We start from the raw sequence: 26,376 nt of genomic DNA on the forward strand, positions 1-26,376 counted from the left end.
AAAAAAAAAAAAAAAAAAATCAGGGAAGTCCTCCGGAATGCTTGGAACTTCAGCAGGAAACCGAGCGGGAAATGAAACCTGTGTTCTGCAGAAAATGCTCTTCAGCCTCTCTCAGAAATCCGTAAAGCGGGCACTTTAGGTTTTTAAGCAGTTTCTGTAATCGCTGCCTTTCAGCTTCGTGATTGCACCACGCTTACTTAGAATTTAGTTTGAGAAGTAGCATCCCCTCTTATCTTTTGAGTGCGTATGTGTGTGTGTGCTTTTGGGAGGAGGAGAATCACTTTTCCTGTAATAGTAAGCAAATATGATAGTGAATGAAAATGCGCTAACGGCATCCTCATTTGTCGTAGCTTGACCCTTTCTGCTTAATGTTGGTTTCTTTGTCATCAGGTCTGCTAAAAAATGACAGAATATAAGCTTGTTGTTGTTGGAGCTGGTGGTGTAGGCAAGAGTGCCTTGACGATACAGCTAATTCAAAATCACTTTGTGGATGAATATGACCCTACAATAGAGGTAAACAGCTTCATCTTACACTTTTTTTTTAATGATCAGAAGTTATCAGTAAATAATGGTGATTGATCACCTTTAGACAATTACTGCAGAAATATTGTAGGAAACATCGTACCATTCATTGTGCCAGTATTAGCAAATGAGAATATTTTCAATTTGGCGATGGGACAACAGCTGCAATAAATACTTAACAATTTTGATCAGTTAAAATGTGATGTTAATTGCCACGTCTTAATGGGCAGTTTGAATACATGTTTTTATAAATGTTTGTAACAAAGTATTTGTCAAGGTTATTTAAAAATGCCTGTCAAAACTGATTTTGCATGCAACCTAGAAATGTCTTAAATCTTTTTGATCTCAAGGAGAAGCTGTAGTCCTGAAATGTACCTGTTAAGCTTTCTCAGCTCTTATCATTAGGATCTGTTTCATGTGTTCTGGAATGCTATGGTGAATGAGACAAAATCTGGAGCTTGATTTCCCCCCCCCCCCCTTCCTTTTTAACATGCCAGTGTGTGTTGCGGAATATCTAGAAAAACGTTACAAGGTAACTATWGTGGATTCTTTGAAATACAGGATACTGTTCCTCAAAACATGAAGCTACATTTAAGCTTCAAAAGTTATGTTATTTAAATTTTTTTTTTTTATGGCAGGGAAGCTTTGCCTTTTAAATACAAGAAAAATACTAATATAGTCTGAAATCTCCTGTGGATCATTTGATTTAATAATCTCAGACTCTGTATAAAAGGAGAAATGACACTATAATTTACCCAAGATTTTTATGTTCCCAGTACTGAAGCTTTGTAGCTTATGACTTCATTTATATGTTTATACAATGAGACTTCCAAGCTCACTTGAAGGAATCACAGAGGTTTAAATCTAGTCTTAAGTGGTGACTCAGGGAATGGCTATGCAGTTTGTTTTCAGGTAAGCATAAGTGAAAGGAGTCTGTGCTCTGAAATGGTAGGAAGCTGTGTTACTTTAGAGAAGCAGAGACCTGCATTACTATGCCCCAGTGAGAGCTATGTTGGCTTGAGTTTGGGATTACCTTAATGTGGCAGTGTCATCTTGTCTGCTTGCAGAATGGCCAGGTAATCTCGTGTATGCTTGTGGAAAATTGTGTGAACAGAGCCTTAGAGAGAGGGGGGATGTTTGACTTGCACTAGGAGAACAGCTCTTTTATTAATTAAGATATATGAGGTTTTAAAAACAACAATCCAAAACACACTTAAACTCATTGAGAGGAACAGACAGAACATGATTTTCCTTGTCCTTGTAAAAGGAACCTTGGGGGATATTGGCTTTTGTAATATCTGTTCATAATCATCTGTGCAGGTTTCTGTTTGATGAGAAGTGTAAATACACTTTAAAGTAAGTACTATAGATGTTCTATGTTACAAGTTGCTGTGTAATGCCAGAATTGTGTAAATGACTTAGGAACGTGTGGATTTAAATACCAGTATTGCTAAATCCCTTAAGGTATTTTGATAATCAACAAGATGATATTTTTGAGGAATACCAAATACCTTTTAAATATGTTCATGTTCATAAAATGAAAATACAGTTCCTTAGGAAAAGAATCTAAAATCCCTGAACTGTGGCTTTTATTTGGTGATGTACAGGATGACTGTAACAATGTGGTGTGATCCAGAATCAATATGTTCTTCTGAAAGAAAGAAACCTTTAGCCTAATAGATTTTACATGTATCAACAGCTTGTTTACTGCAACAATATTATTCTTCTGTAAGCATTATTACTTGTGTGAGTACTTTTATGAGACAAAAAATTGTAACTAGTACTCAGACTTTACGAGACCTTGAGGATGGAGACCATGTCTTATACATGAGATAGCAGTACTGTTGAATAATCATACAGCTAAACTTGCTTATGAGAGCTGTCTGTCATTCTGAGTGGCAGAGAGATCTCGGAGAAGAGCTTATAATTGGGTTAAAATGTTTCAGACTTTGGCTGGGCAGAATCCCATTTAGTTCAGAAGGGTTGCTTGATTGTATTTTCTGTATAGATAGCTGCATTTCTTGTGGTAGGTACTGATCAAAGAACAACAGCAGTAGTGATTTTTGTGCAGTAGGAGGAAATAAAGCTAAAATTGCTTTGTTTAGTAAATAATAACAAATAAGATGGTTCAATAGTGTCATTACTATTATTTTTTTCACTACTATGTTTTTTATTGTCATATGGCTGTTGCCAAAATCCTAATTTTTCCCCAGTGAAATAATCAAGCTAAATATTTTGGGGTAGACAGGGGAAAGAAGAAAGAGTTCAGTGTTTGTTATGTATAGTGGAGTCCTTAAATAACATAGTTATTCAAAAAAAAAAAAAAACTTTTCTGTAATTAACAAGATATAAGTTCAACATTTCTGAATTTTTGTGTTGTAAAGACAAGATGCAATTAAAGAAAGCAAAAAATATAGTAGTTATCTGGATCATTCTGTAGAATGACACGTGCTGTAGCACTATTGGTGTTGAATTTTCCTGTGCAATAGGATTAATGATTCAACAGATAGTGTATCCTTTTGGAAAACTTCAAGTCTTGGGGCCCATTTGTGAGAATTTTCTATTTGAAAACATATTTTTCATCAGCTGTTATGCTTAAATATAACCAATGTATGTTTGGATGGCTGCTGTCATTTAAAAGTAATGCCTTGTATATGTATGGTGATTTTATATATCATTTGAAATGAATCTCCAAGCACAGATTTATAGCTAAGCAATTTAAGTGGTATATCTTAAGTGAAATGTGTGTAGACTAACCTTTGTAAATCTGATCTAATAACTAGAACAGTTGGATTAGTGCCCTCTACTGGTCAAATGTTTGTTAAATCTTTATTTGCTGTGTCCTGGGGGGATAACATTTACTTCCCCCCCCTCCCTCTGTACTTTAGCATATTAAGTACTAACTTATGGGTCATACTTTAAATGTCTTTTGGAAAAAGAACAGCCTTCCTAGTTGGCTGTCAGAAGGTGCTTCCAATAGGATTAGCAAAATCCCTTAAGTGATTTAGGAATACAGGTATTTAAGTCTATATCTTCTTTAATGATCTGTGCACCTGTTAAACTTCCACCGATATTTAGCAGTAGCTTACTCTTAGTAAGTATGATATTTTAGTATTATATCACTGGTATAGTGGATCCTTCCACAAATAATAACAAAACTTCTGATTCCTCTCTTTGGATGGGATTTATTAAACAATGATTTTTTTAGATGAATTCCGTGTGTAGTGTATAGCTGAGATTTGCTGTCACACTTTCTTATCAGTGCTTGTTGTGAACAGGTGGAAGTAGTACTCTTAGCATAATTCCTGCCGATTTTTATGGCTTGTGAAAGGCCAATAAAGGCAAGTTAAGTGATTAATGAAATTAAAGCTTTTTGTTGTAAATTTGCTGGATCTGTATTAAGGGCAGTATTACAAGTTCATATTTGGAATCATGTAACTACTTTGAAATTGATTTCTATTTTGCATTTTGTTTTTACTTAGTAGTCTTACACTGGGTGTTTCTGCATTGGCATATCTTCCTGTGTGCAGCTATTGGTTTTTTGTAAATTCATGAGAAGCTGGATTTTCATTGTTAAAGAGGAATCTGGTCTTGTGGGATTCTGCAATTGCATTTTAAGCAAAAGTACTGTTGTGGCATAACTTGATTTGGACTTTTCTTTAGAGTACATACTACATTCCCTGTTGCAGGACTTTATAATTTCTACAGTGTGTAAACACCAAATTATCTTGGGTATGGATGCACTGGTATTCACCAAGTTACTTGGGGTGGAGATCCCAGTAGCCTAAGCTTTACTGTAACGATTCATGTTTCTTTTTACTGTGACAAATGTGATTTCAGGTTTGACTTTGTTTCTTTGTCATTTTTCTTCTGTGAAATGTTTGTTCTTTCAGTAGCTTGGAAGGAAATCATAATCTTGTATTTTCCTTCACAGGCTTTCTTTTCCTTCCACTTCAAATTTTCTCTCTAGTTAGTGACAAAATTTTCTTTCCAGATGTGGGCACAAGGATCACAAGGCCTTCCTTGCACTTTCACCTGTGCTGTGCTTTATGCTGCTATGTCTTTGCTACTGTGAAAGCTAGCACTTCTTGCAAGAGGAATCTTTTTTTAAAAAAAATTCTTTGCACATTACTTGCAGCTTTTGTTCTAAAGTAGCAGGTCAAATTGCAAGAGGAAAAAAATGAACTATTTTTTTCTTTTTAATAAGCCTAGTAAAATATTAGAAGTTATACTAGTGCTTCACTGTGAATGCTGATAAAGGTAATCGTAGGACAGGGGAGATCTGCTGTTGAATTTATTAAGGAAATTGGAATGAACATGTGCAGTATTCTTTTTTTCCTTAAGGTTAATGTTCTGTCTCATTGCTTAATACATATTGAAGTTTGTGTGTTTCTCAGCTGTATCAATATTTAAACAAAGCTAATATATTTCTGAAGTTAGCTGCTTTTTGCTTGGACACTGAATTTGCACTTTAGCAAGCAAGTATTTCCAAAATTGCATGAGACTGAAATCTTTATATTAAAACTAAATAGTCAATGTTATCTTACTTGGTATTAGTAAATGATGTCCAGGTTCGAGATAAATGTGAGATTAGCRTTTGTTTGCTTAAAACAACAACAACAACAACAAAAACCCAGATGATTCTACAGAATATCTTCCACTTGTTTTTAGTGCAGGCAAGAGGAAAGAGGAGAGAGACTTCTAAAAATATAAATTCATAAAGTGAAAAGAAGTAGGTATACAGTGCCTTAAAATGTGTGCATTTTTGAATTCATCTCAAAGTTGGCTAGAATTGCAGCTTTGTTAACTCCCCTGTAGCTTACGTTTGGTTTTGTATAGTATTAAAAWGATTCTGTTTATATAACAAGAACAGAAGCAATATTATGTTAATCTCTYGGTATTACCTTTCAGATCCTTTAACCAGATTGAAACATTTCTTTTGAAACATTTAATTTGTTACAAGTACTGCCTACTGATAAAAATAATTCATAGCATTACTCAGCGACATGTTTTTTTTAAGTTTATTGACACAGTTCTAATTGGAATATGTAGATGTTTATGGAAACAATAGTTTTGTACAGAAAAGTAATGTTCTCTGTTCTATTGTTGCTCAAACTATGTGCTTACAGATGTCTAACATCAAAAAGAGTTGTAAATATGCATTAAGATTTGGCTGCTTGAGATTTTTTGCAGATCTCAGCTACTTGACTCACTGGCATGAAAACTTTGAATTGATAATATTGAAAAAAAATTATTTCCTACATTGCTGAAACCATTAGGGCTTTTATCTGATTTACTCTGCACTTTGTGTTGATATCTGCCTTGCCTGAAAAGCTTGTCAGTATGTAACTTTGAACTTAAAATATATCAGCTAAGCTTTGGTAACTTACTAATAAAAGTTGTTATATGTACCTACTTAAGCATAGAAAATGGATTTCCTTTCCAAAAGACTGAAGGTTTTTTACTTCCATTTTAACTATATGGATTTTTTTGGAGGTGTTGACTTACTTGATAATGTTTTCTATTGTATTATTTTGTACATGGCTGTAGCATAATTCTTTCTGAAACATCCATAGAATGAAAATCAAACTTTATTTTTTAAAAATGTTTTGGTAAATTAAGCAAGCTTAAAGCAAGTTAAACCTTTTAAAATGAGGGTTACAGGTTTCTTCAACTATTACATTATCAGAGACAAAGGGAGTCATTTCTGATCTGGATCCAGTTTGCACTCTTCCCCTTCTGAGCACATTAAAAAAAGTCCCCTTTTTATGCTTTAAAAAAAGTAATATCCATTGACGATTCAGAATCCAAATAAGGGAACATTCTTCCAGGTCTCTTTCCACTTAGAGATTATCATATGAGTGTAAATATGGGCCACTAATGTGTTTTATTCTGTTGTTTCCCCATCTGTAAAATTAGATTTTAATACTTAAGTGTTTTGAGTCATGCTCAATTACTAGTAAACAACTTTAATATCTTCTGAGTGTTGAAAACCTTACTTGTTTGTGTTTAACCTAGGTATATATATATTTTTTTCTTCTCTTAGGATTCCTACAGGAAGCAAGTAGTAATTGATGGAGAAACTTGTCTCTTGGATATTCTTGATACAGCAGGTCAAGAAGAATACAGTGCAATGAGGGATCAATATATGAGAACTGGGGAAGGCTTTCTGTGTGTATTTGCTATAAACAATACAAAGTCTTTCGAAGATATTCACCATTATAGGTGTGTACTCTTTAAAAAGAAAAGTCTGCTAAGTCTCAAATTAGGTGGATAGGTTTGTTTCCTTGCTCTTATACCAGATAATGAATTTATCTGTTATGAAATAGCATTTAAAGGGAAGATTGCAGATTATCAATATTCCAGGTTACTTTTGCAATTGTAGGTCTGTAACTATGAGTAATCTGAAAATCTGCTATTTCATTCTCAAGCTAGGCAGCCAAAGTATCTGTAAGCTCTTCTATTATGAATTAGTTTGAATTTGCATTGAATTTGCTGCCTTAGTAATTGGTATTATGATTGAGTATGAGGCATCAGTAGAAAGATTTATATCTGAGCCTCTTTGGTTTACTCTGGCATTGACCAGTGTAAAGGTAAAGATGTTTTCATGTAATGACATCAGGACCTATGGCAGTTTAGCCTTATGAGCGTTGTTGATAGATATACTTACTGCAGAACATCAGTTTCATTTTTTAGATAGAATGTTAAATCTGATGGTGACAGGACCAATCACTTTCATTTTTTTTGGAGGCTTCTAATAGTATAAGTGCAGTAAATTAGCATTGCATAAGGAATGATTTTAGAATGTCTTAGTTTCATTTTGTTTCATTGTCTTAAAATCTACCATATAAACTATTAATACTGGTTAAGTAAAGTCTGTCTTTTCTTTCTTTAGGGAACAAATAAAAAGAGTTAAAGACTCTGAAGATGTCCCAATGGTGCTAGTAGGAAACAAATGTGATTTGCCTTCCAGAACAGTAGATACAAAACAAGCTCAGGATTTAGCAAGAAGTTACGGAATTCCTTTCATTGAAACATCAGCAAAGACAAGACAGGTAAAGCTCAAAACTTAATTAGATACAAAAATAGAACTCTCACCTGAATGCTCATAATGTTAGATCATTTGAGATATTGACAACTGCTTGATCATATTAATGAATATATTTCTCCAGAGGAGACTTTCTTGTGATGTCTTGTTTTTCTGTCAACTGACTTGACAAGTGGTACTTGTATATTAAGGGGTGATTTGCTTCCGTTGCTCAAACTTAAAGAATAACACCTGGGCTGCTGTTACTCTCCAGGGTCTGACAGTTGAATTCTTGACATTTTGATGGGTTTTATATTAATATAAAGTATTATATAAAAAGTATTTCTACTGAAAGAAGTGAAATGCTTTCTTTTCTTCAGCAAGAGGATTAAGTAGTCAAACAACTAAATAGTTTTGTGTACTTGAAGTCTTTTCCTTAATAACAAAAGGAGAGCTTTTTTTACTTCAGCATTGCGTTAACATTGGTGGGAATTGCTTGATGCTCCTTTTTTTAGCTAAGCAATTGACTGTAAGTCTTTTGAAATTACAGAATTAATTGCTTTTAGAAACTGATACTCTTTCAAGTCTTTAGTGTACACACTGGCTTATTGTATCCCACTGGCATAGGTCAAAGAGGCAAGTGCTGGGGCCATTTCAGTGCTTCTGACATAGTTTGTTGGCATGAAGATGCACGTAGTGGTATATATCTGTGCATTCAGGAAAGGATGCAGATAAAGATGAGACTGGTTATGTACTTCTGGAAGAAAATATTCTTTTTGAAGAATGCTCCTTTGTTTGAAAGGGTAAAAATAGATGAGGCCTGAGTGGCTGAATATCTCATACTCTGTGTTTAGTAATTGTTGCATGCAAGTTATGAACAAGGAAGTAAGCTTGCAGAAAAAGGCATATAAAGGCAGAATACTGGAATTTGAGTAATCCCATGTAACTGCTGAGTAAATTCAACTGCATTACTTGGCAGAATTTCTCAGTAAATAGTACATATGTTATTTATGGATATAAGAAATGAATATTTTATTAGTGCAAATTTGCTATATGTACCCAAGTTTCTGACAAATTTAAACCTGATGAACTGATTAATACAACTTTACCAAAGAATCAAAGAAATTCTAACCTCTAGCAATAAGAGAGAGCCTGTAAACATATGCCAAGTAGGATCAAAAAACTTTCAGAATCACATAACTTCAGGGAGGGAGAATAAATTAGGGCACAGGACTTTTTTGGAGATTGTGGCATGTAAATGAACTGGGTAATTACTGTTCTTGTTTGGAAGGTCCTGTATTTGAATGTATTATTGAGATTTTGGGATAAAAATAGAAGACCGCTAAAATTAGATTTGGAGTTTGAAATACAAATTCTCTATTAACATTTAGATTTTACTTTGTTTAGTCTGTTATAGACAGTGTCTGGCTTTGAGGAAATGTTCCTCCTATATAGCTGCTTTTAATGAAAGTATGTTTATACAACCGCGTATTTTCAAAGATCTTTCTTTTCCTCTTAACCTGCATTTTACTCCTACAAGTAGCCACACCACAACTTGCCCAATACAAAATTGCATGCTGAAAAATCATCGCTCTTTTCTAGTATTATAGTCTTCATTTGCCTCAAGTGATCCTTTTAAGAGAGGTCATAACTCTAGTATAAGCKTCTTCATCTTCTGTCCAGATATGACTCTTTGGGAACTAAGGCAGAGATTTGTACTTGCTTTAGAAGGCAGCGTATTAGTCATATATATATATATGTATATATAGACAGATCAGTTCACATGTTTTTTTTTAATCTATAATGTTATATTTCTGGAGGTGCCAATTAAAACATTATARAGGGGATCTGACTGCTGACTTTTGTTTTTGTTTTCAAAGCTGAGCCTTAATACCCTTTTGCAGATAAGGAGCTATGTGGATTTTAAAAGAAATGAAAATACATACTATAGTCTCTTCTGAGAATGTTGGCTCAGCTTTCAGCAGCCATTAGCAATGTTTTCTGATTCTTTCACAGTACTGTTGAGGTACATATTGGTTTATGAAACTGGTTCATATGATGCTGTTTTATTAAAATACTGTTGAGAAGAYGGAAGGGAATTGGATACAGAACCTGATCTTTAATTATAGCAACATCATTTAAATATTGTCATGTGTGTGTAATTTCAGTAACACTGACATATATGAAAATATATGCATTCATACCTACTCCCAAAGTAACTTTTTTTTAACTGGGAGAGTCAAACCATTTTGTAGGCCAGATGTAGCCCATAAACTATACTTATATAGGGCAGAACTCAGTGCTTGGTTTAAAGAAAACTTCCTGGCCCTCTCTGGTTATACAAAGAACTTTCAAGTATGAAAAATGTAGCTGGTGGTCTGCTAAATTCTGGAGTCCATAGAGAGCCTGATGTAAATATTCAGAAATAGGAGTTGCCTTCTTCCTGCCTGCACCTGCCATCATACTGGCACATCAGCGCTAAGGCCCTGTTGAAGATGCTTTGGCATCCCCTCTGTCTTAGTACTGTATTGCCTTCCCCTTTACTTTTGCTAGAGCTGAGAGAGTAAAAGTTTTCTGGGGAAAGAGATAGGTGGAATGAAGAGGCAGTGGGGCTGTCCTCCTATTCTTTTTGGATTTCTAAGACTTTTCTTTTTGTTTTGTTTTAAATGGCAGCATTGTGTGCTCATGCAAAAATCTTGTATCAGTTCCARCTAACTTAAATTTTAGTTAAGTTTGTTAAAAACTGGTAGATAAGGTCAAAATAGGAAAGGGGAGAACACTGAAATGAAATACAGCAATAATTGATTCTAAAAGTGAGTGTATTTGTTCTTATTCTGATTGGCAATAAGGAAGTAAATCTTAATGCAAAAAAAGTTGTGCCTTAACCCAAGTGCTCATGWGAATTTTGTACCAAATCATTGTGTGCCTAGAGTAACGCATTAGCTTAGTGGACTCTATACAAGGCTATAGGTTATGATTTTTTAAAAATTAGACTGACTGAAATGAATATAATGTAATTTATGAAAAATACTAATAATACTATTTATAACTATATGGCATGTTGCATCACTTTTACTCAGCCTTTCACAATCCATATTCAGAAGGGTGTGAATRTCTTTTATTCTGACAGCTGTTTTCACTTTCCTGTGTCTGATACAATCTTTGTATTCAAATTCTTCCTTATGCACATRAGAATAAAGCTCAGAGTAATATCATTGAGGGGGAAAACTTTACCACCCTCACCTTGCGAAGGCCAGATCTTGTAATTGTTACTGTGCTTCTATTTGTATACAGTTTATACAAGGAGAAGCTCTAGGACTGAAACCCAAATGTGTTTTGACTATAGAATTTTGTTTTAGTTGGGGTGTTCTCTAATGTGTCTCAACTGCCCTGTTAGTGTTGAAATCAAAGGAAGAGCAGATGTGCAGAAATTTTAAGAGTAGTAATGGTTTTCCCAAAGACTTAGGGTCACTGTTGAGAATAAATACTTAAACACAATTGTAAAGTCTTTAATGAAGAAATTGATCTAACTTGCAAGGATGCCATTAAAGTATTATGCTTATTTCAGCTGTGTATACAATTGGTTTAGGCCCCAAACTTGTGATGAAAATCAGTTGAAATAAGCTGAAAACCATTGCCAGCCTTGATTAAGTAACTGGTGCACTATTTGTAGGATTCTATTCCTACATCTTGATTAAGATTTAAGAAATGAATGACGTAACTTAAACAGTTTTCCTGAGCCAGCTTGGTATTTTTAGGGCTTTGTGTCAGATCTGTTTAATGATATTGAAAGTATTTCACACTAAGTCATTTTTATTGCAGGTCGTGTACAGCTGTGTCTGAAGGTTGCCTAACGCTTTCCATTTTAAAACCTTGTTTTCAATTACAAATAATTTTGACAGATGTTGCAATGTGAGCTGAGGTATTTCATGTCAGTTGTTTGTTGGAAGGTAGAACTTTTCCAAAAAAGGCAAGTTCTTCCCAAGGACAAGGCTAGCTACAGCAAAAAAATTTGTTTTTATAATATTGAAACAAAACTCTGGCGTCCAACTTGAATGGTGAATGACTCCATAATCATGACAAAAACAATTTTGTTATTTATGTAACATAAAGATAAATACCTGCAGCAAAAAAAAAAGCATACATACACACAGCAGGGGTGAAATTAAGGCAGCACTACAGCTTTAATTCTGGAAGTTCCTGAGTGCTTACTTTGTAACTTTAATTTTGTGTAATATATAAGATGAATTTACTAATATTAGTTTAGTATTTAACCTTCATAAGGATTAGTGTTCTTTTTACTCATATACACATGGGTAATTTTGATTTTTGTCTAATAAGTTAGTTCTAGGAGATTGACTGTAATGGTGGACAGAACRTTTTCAAGATGTTAAGGCTAACTTTTTAAAATTTCTTTTAAGCACTATTTACAGAAGCAGAACATATGAAAATCCTTGTTTATGCTTTGGTCTATATTGAAATAGCTTTTCTTTGTAAATAGTCATATTTTAAATTAATGCTTCTTCTAGAAGCCAAGAGCACATAGAAAACATTGCCTCAAGGTCAGGTGTTTTTCAGACTTCTAAAGTAGAATAGTAGTTTAGATTTTGAAATTTTTAATAGCTGACKAAGGATGTTTTTACTTTCCAGTTCTGACAACTAAAAGATACGGTTGATCATATTTTAGATAACTGAATTAGGCTCATGTAGGGAAAAAATATTGAAAACTAAAAAGAAATTGGTATTGAAATGACTTATTAATGATATAAGACTATGGTACCTGGCTATTTAAAAATGTTACTTTGTTCTAACAAATTTAGCAAATGTATCTTTTTGTACAGAATTCTTTTCAGAATAATTTCTTTCAACAGGGTTCATAAGTTTTATGTTCTTGGTGGTGGCTGTAGTAGCAACCTCTTTTCCCCCTGTGTCTGTCTCTCTCTTGTTCGCTCTCTCTCTGCATTGCTAAAGCAAATCACAGCTCCTGTTGGTGATGGGGAAGTTGGCAATAAACTTTGAATGAAGAATTGTTATCTAATTACTTATGTGAAAGTTCTGTAATCAAATTATGCATTTCTACTGCAGAACAGTAGATTGGCAAATATGTTGATTCTTGTACAGCTTGTGCTTTGGCACATAGCAACTGATCAATGTTTACTCTTTTTCTCTATAGGGGTAAGTTTCCTYGTCATCCAGAAAAACATGAAAGTATGAGCTTTACTTTTTTCCCCCTTTTTTTAATGGCCTTGTGTACGTTTTGCAAGCCTTCATACCTGCAATGTAAGACTTGTCACCTCACACTACATCCTCAGAAGGCACATTGTATGTTACAGAGAAATATAACACAAGAAATAAAATCTAATTCATTTAATCTTTGAGATCAAATGGCTGTAGTTCAGAGGGAATCCTTTGATAAACAAGGGTGTGTTAAGAATGAGTTTTAAAACATGGTAGCCCATGGCATAAATCAAGCAAAATGTCCTAGTAACCGAACCAATAAATGTTAGCTATTTTTGTTGTTAGGTTCCTAACATGAAGATGAACTTTAGAGACAATTTACAGAAAATTTGCCCCCCAAAAGCCCAGATTGCACATTTGATAATATTAAAGTTTTATTTATATATTTATTTATTTATACATAGAAGGTTTAAACAGTCATACTGTTTTCCTTGACCTCCAGTCAATTCCACTTTTATTTCCAAATAATGTTAGTGTTAAATTAACAAACCTGTTTTGGATCTGACTGGGGAGACAAGTAATTAACAGGAAGGCAAAGAAGAAATTTTGCTAATGCCTTCAAAAGCTGCAGCTAACCATGTACCTTGCTCCTGCAAGAGCATCCCCACAGATTTATCTGATTTTTTTCCTGAGTTTATCCATGGATGTAATGAGTTTAAAACAATTTAAAGCTGATGCTGTACCTTTTTTGTCTTATATTCACAAAACATATCTTCTGTCTTCATTTTTTTTTCTTTTAATGCTTAAGGTATAGTCTCTCCAAGTGGCCTAAACATCACAGCTTCAAAAAGGGGAGGAGTGAGATCAGAGAAAGTAAAGAATATAGCTTTGTGTCAGCCCATAAATACTTGACTAGCTCTCCTTAACTGGAGAAAAATTTGAGCTGCAAAACATCACAGACTGTGTTTCTACTTAAGTGGTAGAACTTCACAAACTGTTTTGTGCTCCTTAAGTGTTGTTAAAGGACACTAGCACTTGTTTGAGTCTGGCCCAGAGAGAGTAGTTAAGTGTTTTGTATGTTGATAGGAACTAAGCTCTAAACTGTGATCAATAATGAACTTGTTGCTTTTTCTACATGTAAAAGTAACTTCTATAAATACATTAGAGTAATGCAGAATAATTACTTTTGAAAATTACTCTGAAATATAATACACTGAAGAGAGGTTTCTTAAAAATACTTTACAATGAATTGTCCTAAATGTATTTTTCTTAGAAGCACATATTTCTGTGTTACTTCTTACAACACTACCTGATACAGACTTTTTTTATAAGTTTGTTATACAGATTTTGCAAAGGAGGCACACCTTGCTGATTTAAAGAGCGGAACATAGAAAGGCTTACTTTACTTTCCCTGTCCAAGCAATAACAGGATCTCAGTTTGGCTAAGAAATGAAAACAAGTGGCTAATTGTGTATGTTTCTATATACACCCCTAGTTACCAATCTAGTAAGGTGTAGTGCCTGTACAATACATTCATGCCTATAAAAGTCTATGAAAAGATTCAGAAGTGCAGGCTGTATTACTTTCTGCAAGGTATGTAATGGAAAAAATTGTTCTTATATTTTGTCCAAGTGTTACCTTTCATAGAAGGAAAGGAAAAAAAGAGAGCCTGAGTAGCAATATTCATAGAACTTGGTCATCCATAACTTTTTTTGGGTGTGTCTCAGTTGCTTGCATTAAGTATTTATCAAGCAAAAAATGTGCAAGCTCAGCATTATAAATATATAACTGAAAGGAAAAAAAAATAATCACTTGAAAAAATTGAGTACTGGAATAAACCTCAAAATTTACCTTAAATACAAAACTGAATTTATGTAAGAAAGAAATTAAATCAGCTGAGAAGGCAGGTCCTGCAGCTTACTCCATGACATCTTTGAGAGTTTTCTTCCAGTTTTTTGAATTGTTCTAACAGACAGGATGTTTGTTTTTTATCTCTGAACTCAGTATAGACACAGCCTCTCTCTTGACTACATGGAGATCCATGTACTTCCCTCAAGTAAAGCTCATAGTTTCAGTGTTTCTTTTTTTCCCCCTGCCATGGGTGTCCCAATACATCACAGCTGTTAATGAAAGCAGTTTTTAAGGAGTTGTGTTTTACAATGCAGAGAGTGGAGGATGCTTTTTATACATTGGTGCGAGAGATTCGACAGTACAGAGTGAAAAAAATCAGCAAAGAAGAAAAGACTCCAGGGTGCGTGAAAATTAAAAAATGCCTTGTAATGTAACAGGGTAAGTTTTGTAATGTAATAGTGTAAGTTTCATAATTTAATAGGGTAAGTTTTACAAATCACTTGCCAAATAAAGCTGATYGATAGTGTCTTGCAAATCAGGTATTTTATGGTTAACCAATTACATAATTAAAAATTAAAACCAATCAAATTTCAGTACACTARTCCTGAATAACTACTACTAGCAAACACCTAAGTTGTATAGTAATACATATCTGCTTTATTTTATTGTTTTTTTGACAAATAGATTAACAGGAAGTCTACTGCATATAAAGTTCTACATCTGTGAAATGGAGATTAAGAGGAAAAAGTTTAATATAGATATGTTGCACATACTGTTGAAGTGAAGTCCAGCATAACAGTTAATATCTGGGTAACAGCAGGAATATATGATTTCTTAATTCTCAAGTGTTTTCTCATGCCATGTCACCCCCCTCACTCCCCAAAAAACATTTCATTGCATCATTTCTAGATATACGTTAGAGTTCACTCACTCTTTCACATGCTCAAGCTCCCTTTTTGTCACTGTATCTCCATGAGTGATACAAATCTGGACAAAACGGAAGGGTTTATTTTTTATAAGGCTTTATGAAGAAGAAAAAAGAAATAGTAAAATTACAAAAAATATGACAGCCAGAGAGTCACAAACAACCTTTTGTATCAATGTATTCCACTGTAAGAATAAAAGAGAGGGAGAGAAGAAATGAAGAAACTGTTACATAGAAGTCACTTCCAGTGCTTTTTGAACAAACCRTCAAAATAGCTTCTTAAATATATCATTATCCTATTAATTCTTGACCTCTGACTGCAACAGTGGAGAAAGTGGGTTGTTACTCTTTATATGCTTGTTGAGGAGGAGGATCTGGGATTTCCCATTGTGTTTWAAAAAAAAAAGTCTGTTTTTTAAAAGTTTTTTTTCTTGCTCATTTTAGAACATCTTGCGTATCTCACCACAGTGTTCTATCCAGATACTTTCTTTTTTTTAAGTCCCAAGTTTTTCTAAAATTAAAACAGCAGCATCTTGACAAGATCCCTTTTGATGAGTGATATGAATTAAATAGGCTTATTCAATTTCCTGTGTTCTCCTGAAAACGGACTTTGCCATTTCTTGCTGTCTTACTAGACCTTACTAATACAGCCATGATGTGAAGTATCTTACTTYTATGTGACAGTTTAAAGTGTTGCTACTCATTTTCTTATTTTTCTTCCTTGTTAATGGTTTGAGCATGTTCATTGAGCCCTTCTTCCTACGGGAAAGCATTTTCTTTTGCCCTTAGTAAATAACTTTGCATTTCCTAGACTGACTCTGATAGCAGGGAGTGAGGGTAGCATTCATTTGTATACCTCAAAGCAGGCTGAAGATTTTCYTTCTGTCCTGCTAGGAGTTTAAAGGTTCTGAATTCTGTCTGCCTTTCTTTCCTGTGGACTTGCTTGGGAAAAGGTGAATGGCATGGTGGGAATGACCTTTTCATTTTATTTTTTTGTGGAAACATCTTTTCAGTAGCTCAGCCAAGGTACACACTCTCTCAACCCACTTCCCAGAGAAATACAGCTTTCTCTTATTTTTCGCAGATCACGGGAAAGGTTTTTCGTCAACATTAGATAGTATTTCCTTTTCCTTTCTTTTTCTATTCAGAAAACAGTCTTGGATATAAGCCTCTGTCTAGAACTTCAAGAGTGTCTGCTCAGGACAGAAAATACTTGTCTTCAAACAAAAGCAAATTCTGCATAAATACCTTCAAGGTATAAATAGGAGGTTAAGCTGGAGAAAGCATATTCAAAAATTCTTGTTGTGTAGTAGTAGTTTGATAATTATTCRGTGATTCTAGTGGCATGAGAAATCTAGCTTTTAAAAGAATCTGGCTTGTCTTAGTTTTCATTCAGTAAGAAGACATGTATTCTAGGTGAATCTAATGTATAGCAGATGAGCTAAGAGCAGCACCTAAAGATGCAAGTGTTTGATATTTGAAACTTCAGAAATACTCATTATTGTTTTTTTCCCTTTCTTGTTGAGGGTAATTGCATTTGATGGTTAAAAATGTTTTGCTATTTCTTGTAATATTCAGTTTATCTTTTTGCTCCTAATGGGATGCCTTCTTAGTTATGTTAACTTTTCACAAGGTAACTGAAAACTGGCTACCCAGACTACCATTAACTGCTGATGCTTTCCAAGAGGTTAACTCCTTTTGCTGTTGTGCTGTAAAGCAGAAAGTACTTAACACACTTTGCTCATTTTGTCACTTCCAAACAGCAAGACAAAATATGAAAACTAAAATATATAAATTACTAAGACTCAATGTAGAATCCTCACAGGATCTTTTTCTAGAAAGCATTAAAGTTTTTATGTAAAAAACAAAATAAAACAAAAAAAAACTTAGTGCCCCAAAGAAAAATTGTAGCCAGGAGGAGGCTGTTCCTTGTTGAATGAACAACATCAGAGTTGTTCTTTTCTTTCTTTCTTTCTTTTTTTTCTTTTTTTTTTTTTCTCATTCACTCTGTGTTCCTTACTTGCCCTTTGGAAAGACAGCTGTCCAGAACAAGGTCTGTCCTGTAGGCAGGAACCTGCTCTCAACCACTGCCTTTCAGATTAAATGCACCTTTACTGAGGTGCTAGGCACGTGCAGTGATGAGTTTCCAATCCCAAGTCTCAGTTTAAATCACATGTTCAGCACATCTGATGTTTTCCAAAAGTTTGTGCACAGTATCTCCATTACTATAGARAGGAAGGACAGCTGCATGAAGGCCCTTGTTACTGAAAAGTAACTAGAAAGGTTGACTGCCTTTGATCTTACAGCATTGAAGGCCTAGAGGGATCTACTGTAAACAAAGCATCTTTTCCATTCAACTCCACTACCTCTATTCTAATTGCATTTTTAAGATTTTAAGATTTAATTCACTTAATGAAAAGTGAAAGATCTCAATTTATTTTGAGCTCTCCAGTCGTAACTTACAAATGTTCTAAACTGAGTTTTGTATGTCATAYTATTCATTACCTAGGTTAGAGAGAAATTATGGCAGAACCAAAACTAGTAAATACATAGTTCCATCGTTTTAAAGGCTTGATCTACAAATGTGAAAATAAAAAAATGAAAGCTAAATCATTCCCTAGTATTTTGCAACATACAGTATATTTATTTTTGTTCCTTAGTAGGTACAATAAAAACTTCAACTATAAATGTGAAGTCCTATTTGTTTAAAGGCCCATCATATTTTCTGAATATTATTTTATACAAGTTATTTCTTCTGTATTTATTTTAAAAACAGTTTAATGAAGGAGGAATGCTCGTTTGAACACTTTAATTGCAATTTTTTAGTGTGTCACACTTGAAAATGCTGCTGAAAGCCAACGACTGTAATGAAATTTTTCTAATTCATCTTAATAATGGATAATGAGTGTGAAGTACTGAAAGGCAGTTTTGCAAGGAAATGTGAGCAGTCTTGTGGGAGAATATTGCTCAGTTCTGTTTTTTTATATATACCATTTCTGCGTTCTAAGAACAAAATTGCTTCTCTGCATGCTGTGATTGATTCTTAATACTTTCCTCCTAGTTCGCTGAGATGACTACTGCAGTAGGTGCACTTTAAACCATCACTATTTCTAGATAGATCATTTCCCTGTGTAAACATATTTACTTTATGCATTAATGCTGCAGTTATAGGTAAAATGCATTAGCTCTCTGAAAAATAGTAATAAGTATTTCTAATTCTTAAAAAGACTCATGGTGAACATGACCTTTTTCAGAACCAAGAGTACTCTTCCATAAAGCATGATACATCATTTTTATTTTGAATAGTAATATTTTAAAATGTAAAATAACTTATTTGCAAGTGTATTTTGTATATTATGAAACCTTGCAAAAATGTAATATTAATATTGAGAGATAACATAGACTGCCAAAGACTTCAACYGAACATCAATAATTTGTAAACTTGCTTATGCAATTGGAATGTGAAAATTTTTAGTAAGTTAACATTATACTGAGAAAACTACTTACTTTCTATGGAGAGCTATCTAACACCTYGCTGTTATTCAAGCTGTCTGTGTTAAGCCATCACCATTTGGTGATTGACCAAAACAGTAATGAATGAAGTTTGGTGATTKTGGTGGTGGTGGTGTTTTTCTGCTTTTTATAGCGCTCCATTTGTATGCTTCAGTAGGTACAAGAGTAAAGAGAGTGTTGATTTTTATTGCCAGCTTGAAGTCAAACTCTCTAGCTGACAAAAGGTAGGAAGCTGCCTCTTAGTTGTAGAGCTAAATTTCCAGACTCAGTTCTACAGTGGTGCAGTTTGCTAATGTGATGCATTAAAATTACACATCTATTTCTGATATGTATAAAAGACAACATAAGGAGAAAGGCAGTGAAGAGTAAAGGACCTTTTTCATCTCTAGCCAAATGATTATTATTAAATTTTTTAACTGTCCATTCTCAAGCTATTAAATGTAAAGTGCTAGCTGACAACATGCAAACTTGTTTTGTATTTGGAACAACCTGAAAGCTAGGAAATTGTTCCACATAAATAGGTCATTACAAAATATACCTTAATAACATTGTGCTTGATCATGATTCATGTTAGGTTATTAGATATGTTGGCTTTAGATATGTTTTGACTGGAGTCAGTTTTTGTCAGGTACAATTTTCCTCCAAAAGTGAAAACTACTCAGTATGAAGACACACAAGCTTTTGTTCCTGTAGTGCAACTACTGGAACTGTGGAGTTTTAAGTAATTGTAGATTATATATGTCATAGGTAATATAATCATTTGCCTCTGATCGTGTAAGTTGACTAGAATGATTTATTAAATACTAATTTATCATTGCAATACAAATTGTTTGGATTGTTCATTTAGAGATCTACAAAACTGGTGTAATTAGTAAATCAGTGTGTCTGAGAAATGAATCTGTAGATTCATCATAACTATCTCTTTGCTTGTGAATTCTTGCTACATAAATATCTATTTTTATAACCGCTATATAGATTAGTATGGCATAAACAAAGCTAACAATGAMCTTTGTTCTGAAATCCAGTATTAGTAATACATATACTTATATTCTAAATGTATGGTATCTATAYTTCCCTAGTTTGTGACATGTGCCCCCTTCTAAATGGAGGAGAGGCCACTACACTAGATTTCTTTCCTTCCCACATTATTAATGGAATATGACATACATGGTTATCTGTGATCAACCCAAGAGAAATAAGTCACCTGGAGGCTCCTAATTGCTGAGAAAAAGGGCAGGCAGATAGGTGCCCTTCTTGGAGAACAAGGCACTTGGAGGAGACTCTACAAAGTCAGCAAAGAGCAGTGTTAAATGGTCCTGGCAGGCAGCAAAACAGACTCCTGGTTGAACACGATTCACCTAATCTAGTCAGGAAAAAAACAGGTTCTCCCCCACTGGGCACATAGGTCTTGTTAGTGTGATCTCAATATGTTCATGTACATTTTTTTTCAGGGTGTTGATGATGCCTTCTACACATTAGTTCGAGAAATCAGAAAACACAAAGAGAAGATGAGCAAAGATGGTAAAAAGAAGAAAAAGAAGACAAAGACAAAGTGTATAATTATGTAAATACAATTTATCCTTATTCTTAAGACGTACTTAAGTAATTTTTGTACATTACACTAAATTATTAGCATTTGTTTTAGCATTACTTTACTTTCTGCTTCATGATCCTGTTAGCTTTACCTGAATGCTTGTTTTAAATGACAGTGGAAACTTCATTCCTCTTAAGTGCCAGTATTCTTTCAGTGTTCGTTCTTGAACTACTAGCAATGCCTGTGAAAAAACAAAACAAAACAAAAACCTGAGAACTCTCTTAGGACTCTTTGGTGCATGCACAGTTGCTAACTTCCTATTTTTCTTACCAGTTGTGAATTTCTGTTCTGTGTGCAAACAAAACAATGAWTTGATACTCTCTACATTCAAATATGCCCTTTAATATTTTTAGTTTTTAAATCTGGTTGAGAAAATGGGCTAGTTAGCAAAAGAGATTCAAACTTTGACTTTGTTATTTCAGACTTTCTTTCACTATAGACTGATGATATAGAGAGACCAGAAGCCTTTATAGTCTTCCTGTAGTTTTTGCTTCTAGGCATCTAGTCTTGTAGCATTTCAGATCAACTTTAATGAATGTAAAGATGTAACTTTCACAAAAATGTTCACTGCAATTTGTCACAGTCACTCCTTAAATACTATATTTTTTCTATAAAAAAAGAAAAAATAAAAAAAGACAATAATGCACATCTGGCAATGGAAAAAGTAAAAGTTCTAATTAGGTTGATTTGCTATTGTTAATGCATTGCTTTAAGACTTTCACTAACGTTTTCTGTCTGAAGACCACAGTGAAATCCTGGCTCTCCTGACTCCCCAGTAGCAAACCTTCAAGTAGTTCAGGAGGTACAGGATTTCATTCTTAGTGTCTCTAATAAATACTAGAACGCCTTAACAGATAATTCAATTTAATTCAAGTTATTTCTTAGGTTAATCCATACATGGATCCAGAATTTATCATAAGAACTAAATCAGAATATTACTAAACTATATAGCTCAGTAAAATCATTTACCCCCCACCCTCCCCCGAGGGTGGCATTATATATTTCCAGATGCCCATTTTGTGTAAAACAGGAGGAATTTTAAATTCTGGTAGCCTCAAATCACTGAATGAATGAGCTTGAATTTAGCTGCTTCATGCAATTAAATTGGAAATTCACTATGCCATAAAAAGTTGTGGAATTTGCACAAACATTCAGCATAGATCATGGTTTCCAGAGTCAGTGTTGTTTGTGTGATGTTTGTGAAATACTAGTTTTGTTGCACAGATTAAATAGTTGGTGAGTGGCATTCCAGTGTMTAGAGTGTCATGAAGCTAGACCAAGATTTTAATGTTGTCTTTCTCTGTATTTTTTTTTCTTGTGACTTTTGTTTCCTGATTGGAATTAATGCAGAATTTTTGCAGAAGCTTTCATTTTTGGTACTGCAGTAAACTAGTTACTCTGCACCAAAAAATAAGAGCCAGTAACTCCAGTGTTACCAAATCTTGTTGTCTTATTGTAAATGCTGCAGTGTTTGATTGTTTTAGTTAGGGCCTCAGTTCCTGAAGGTACACTTCTTATTAGCACCTAGCTCAGATAGGTGCAAAGTAAAATTTGAAAATGTGACTCCAGTGTACCCTGAGAGATAAAACACAAGAAGTTGAAGTAGCCATAGTTCAGGACACTGGACTGGTAAAGTTTTGGTTTGGAATAGGGAGTAGCAGTAATGCCCTAATCCAAGATATTCCTAAACCCTTACATCTAAATTATGTTCCAAGTCTTACGCAGTAGAATCTTCATATACCAGTGTAACTTAGACTATTTATGTGATGTCAAAGGTGCAACTGCATAAGAAAAGTATTCTTTTGCTTCTATAGAAAAAAAACAGCAGTGACTCTTAGCTGCAAAGCTGGCAGGGGAATCAATAAGTATACTGTCTGGATTGCTGCATGTTCTTTTAATTTCTTCATGGCTGGGAAAATTTAGCAAATGGATGCCTTTTCTTGCTCTCCTCCACCCCCAAAAAGTCCCCACCAAAACACAAATCCTCTTACAGCTTGGATGTGAAAGATATTCTTTAGATTACAAAACACWCTGAAAGATGGTGATAGCAGAACCTAACATTGTATCATAAGGACCAATAAGGAACAGGAACAAATCCTTAATGTCACAAAATATTTTACAACTTCTAAGGTTAAAACATTTTGGAGATAGTTGGTTATTTGCATATTATAGACACTTTCTTGATGTATATGAACAGTGTAGCAAAAGTGGATAGTATACCTTGAACAAACAAAAGTAATATTAAGATTTGTGATTTTTGGTAACTGAGTCACACTGCATGTAAAATTAGGGCCAGTATGAAACCTTTTAGGCTAATTTAATTAAACTTTTAGGAAAAAATTGTAATGGTAATGTTTTAATCATCAGATGTGGATGCATATAGCTCTAATATAAAGYTATATATAAAAGCTTTTTCAGTAAATGTGATACCAATCACCAGTCTAATTAGTACAAAATCTATTTAGACTAGTCCTTATTGACTTTCTGAAATTACAAATCCTTGCCACTGTTGTGCAGTTTTGTCTTAATATTTGTAGAGATTTGGTGAAGCATGTTGGATTGCAGCTTGCACAAGTCGATTTCATAATTCTTCTGTCTGTCCCTACTTGAAATGCTTTTAAAGAACATACCTGGATGCTATCTTTTCTGATAGTAACTACTAAATGAACATGTGAATCACATACCACATTAAGACATTAAGTTGCCATGTGTCAGGGAATAACACCTTCTTACAGTAGCTTTATGTAACTCTGGTAAACAACTTTGTCATTGTTTTTCTCAAAACTGAAGTTTAATTCTCATGACCAGTTTCACTGCCCTAAAATTTTTGCTAACTTAAAAGTTTTGCAGTATAAAATTTGTTACAATAACAGGATTTCTGTAATGGGTACAGATAATGGATACATAATCTTCCACTCTTATCAGTACAATGAAGCAATACAATTACCTTCGAAGACCATCAAACAGTAAACAAATCGTTTTGTGTGAAGTTTACGTAAAGCTACATAGATGGTAAAATCTTTCCTAACATAAGAATTCTTTATTCCACTGTCTTGTGTTTTCATGTTGAAAATACTTCTGCTTTTTCCTCTTGAGTGCCAACTTCTTACTAGAACAATTTCTTAATGTAATATGTTTACCTGGAATGTATTTTAACTATTTTTGTATAGTGTAAACTGAAACATGCACATTTTGTACATTGTGCTTTATTTGATGTGGAACATATGCAGTGTGATCCAGTTTTTCCATCAGTTGGTTGCGTGACCTAGGAATGTTGGTCATACCAGACATTAAGTTAAAATTAAGAAGACCACTGTTTGTTTTTAAAAATTTTAATGTTTTTAGGAGTATGTGCTGTGAGGTGATCTGGAATTTGTCATTTTTTTTGTCAAACTGTACTGCTCCTATTTATTGTAATGTAATAAAAAGTTATTGTGAGTTTCTGTTCCTCTTGGTGTTTCTAAGCAGCTTAGTGCTCATCTCTGGAAGGGAGTATTCCATGAATTGTATGTGTTTGGCAATTGTTCTCAATTTATTTCTTGCACTTCTCATTGCTCATACAGCTGTTGTCTTTACCAACTGGTCTTGCCTTCCTCTTAGAGGGTTGCAGCATTTTGATAAAATGCTTTGTAATAGTGACCCACTTCTAGTCTGTGCTATTTGCATTCTGCACACTGCTATGAGTAGAGCTTCATTTCAGGTAAGGTTTTTATCTCACGTTCGCAGGTACCTGCTGCGTGGGCTGTACCACAGTCTTATTCCTGAATTAATGGACTAACAGCTCATATTCATGCCTCAGCAGTCATATTTTCAGTTGTCCTRTAACAGACCTGATTTGGTCTTGTCTACAAGCTAAAATAGCCTGAATAGCTATTCTGCATTCATTCTCCATCTGCACAGTAGTTTTCTTCTATAAAGCTGTAAGCTTCCAGAAAATACAAAAGACGCTCTTTAGTACTCAGTGTGTCCTCATAGAAACTACTGTGAAATTGTTACTGCTGTATTAAGTTACTTAAGATTTTCCTGAGGGAAAAAGATTTTTTTTTAAAAAGGCATTCTTAGTTATTAAGAAGGCAGAGATAAGTTTTGTATGCAGAAGTATTCATTTATTCAGAATTGGGTTAAACTGCAACATATTGGAGAGTAGTTAATAAGCTCATGATGTGGATGGACTGTTTTTCAGATCAGTGTGGTGCTAGAAACTAAAGCACATAATTCATCTAAAAGTAGCTTACTATCAAATTTGCCCTTCTTTTTGATATTATTCTGGAATTTACACATGTAAAGTTTTTGCTATTGCCAGCAGTTCTACTGAGTTGATTACTTACCTGTATTTCAAAGGTTCCAGTGTCACTTAATTTCATGGGGAAAAAAATACAGTATGTGTACAGAATATTGATTATGGCACAAGTTGATGCTTGTGGAGCCAYGGTTGTCAAAGAGTTAGCTGTGGAGTAACAGCCATGGTCGAAGTTCTGCTTGCCCACGGGAAGGATCATGTTTTATATGTCTGCAGCAGTAGTTATGAAACATCAGAAACTGGGAGTAGCGGGAATTGCCTTTAGGGTCTAAGATGTTACTGCTTTATTTCATCTTCTTCCTGATCCTGCGGTGTCTTTTTGATAGAATAGGACAGTGTCTCAGCCAAGATGACTCATATATTAAGCAGATACAGTCAAAATCTTTAAGAACATAATTTTGAGAAAATGCTCATTTATGGCAGAAAACAATCATTAAACCTAAAGACTTTCAAAAATTAGATTAGTCTTCTATTTAAGAGAAATGTAGCAACTTGAATTATCATTAAAACACACAGCTCTTCAGGTAAATATAAGAAGTTACTTGTTCAGCATCTACCTTGAAGTGAAACAGAACAGAATCATATTACCACCACTTCCTATAAAAGTGTTTTCATTTATCAGGTTACAGTTCAAGAGGGACGGTAAGAGTTGAGAAAAGTCTGTAATCCATATAATAGAAAACCTAACTCCTAAATCCTTCAAGCAATCCCTTAAGGGATGGTAAAGCCCTAATTTGCAAACTGTAAGTATTTTATATGGGTTGGAAGCACATGCTTTTCATTGCTTTTAAAGTTACAGCTCTTTTATTGGTTTATTCTTACTGATTTGTATCATCAGATGCAGTCAGTAACACCAATTACTTATTGTCATCCTCATAGTAGCGCCGTTTCATAGCTCTGTATTTTCTGAGATAGTACAAAGCCTCCAACTCTTTCATAACAAATTCTCCTCGTGCAATCAGTTGCTTAATTTTTTCAGGATCTTTCACATCTTTATTTTTTAGGAAAGCTGCTTTCAAACGGCTTCTAAAGTAGTCTGCTCCTTTGGGATACTCCCTTCCAAGGTACAGCAGCTTGAAGAAGAAGAAAAAAATTTTTTAGACTGAGTTCATAGCAAAAGGCTCTTATCTAGTTAAGGAAAGTGCTAGTGGCAGTTAAGACACTTACATTTTTGTAAAGATTCAACACTTCACCTCTTAGAGAATTGGCCATTCTCATATGTCATTGAACTCTTTATTCTTGTGTGATTTTTTTACCTAAAGAATAATCATTTTGATATTAGTCTTCTATGGGAGTTGGTAAATCTCAGCCTAATCTTCTATAGTAATTACAGTTTCTAGCCAGACTTCTTTATCTCATTATTATTGTTTGCTTTCTTTTTTTTTTTTTTTTTTTTTTTTTTTTTTTTTTTTTTTTTTTTTTTTTTTTTTTTTTTTTTTTTTTTTTTTTTTTTTTTTTTTTTTTTT

At 34.0% G+C, this 26,376-nt stretch overlaps 2 protein-coding genes across 6 annotated transcripts in view; one reads left to right on the top strand and one right to left on the bottom strand.

Moving 5' to 3' along the window:
- KRAS (KRas proto-oncogene, GTPase) overlaps positions 1-24,048 on the top strand; it is a 25,064-nt gene extending 1,016 nt beyond the window's left edge. For 2 of the 3 annotated variants that reach the window (XM_085324106.1, XM_085324107.1), the window contains exons 2-5: positions 391-513; positions 6,569-6,747; positions 7,418-7,577; positions 20,468-24,048. In XM_085324106.1, the coding sequence (XP_085180232.1) occupies positions 403-513; positions 6,569-6,747; positions 7,418-7,577; positions 20,468-20,584 (567 nt within the window). In that variant the 5' untranslated portion in view covers positions 391-402 and the 3' untranslated portion in view covers positions 20,585-24,048. Of the gene's footprint in view, positions 1-34; positions 295-390; positions 514-6,568; positions 6,748-7,417; positions 7,578-20,467 lie in introns of those variants that run through there. The other variant, XM_085324108.1, reaches the window with a different exon arrangement.
- A 1,637-nt stretch (positions 24,049-25,685) lies between these two features.
- Positions 25,686-26,376, bottom strand: part of ETFRF1 (electron transfer flavoprotein regulatory factor 1) — a 1,364-nt gene continuing 673 nt past the window's right edge. For all 3 annotated transcript variants that reach the window (XM_085324109.1, XM_085324110.1, XM_085324111.1), the window contains exons 2-3: positions 26,078-26,166; positions 25,686-25,983 (exon numbers count right to left, since the gene is read on the bottom strand). In XM_085324109.1, coding sequence (XP_085180235.1) covers positions 25,768-25,983; positions 26,078-26,128 — 267 coding nt within the window. In that variant the 5' untranslated portion in view covers positions 26,129-26,166 and the 3' untranslated portion in view covers positions 25,686-25,767. The remainder of the gene's footprint in view (positions 25,984-26,077; positions 26,167-26,376) is intronic.

The sequence above is a fragment of the Rhea americana genome, unplaced genomic scaffold, assembly GCF_003343005.1.
Source record: "Rhea americana isolate MKP2758 unplaced genomic scaffold, rheAme1 scaffold_9, whole genome shotgun sequence".
Lineage (NCBI taxonomy): Eukaryota > Metazoa > Chordata > Aves > Rheiformes > Rheidae > Rhea > Rhea americana.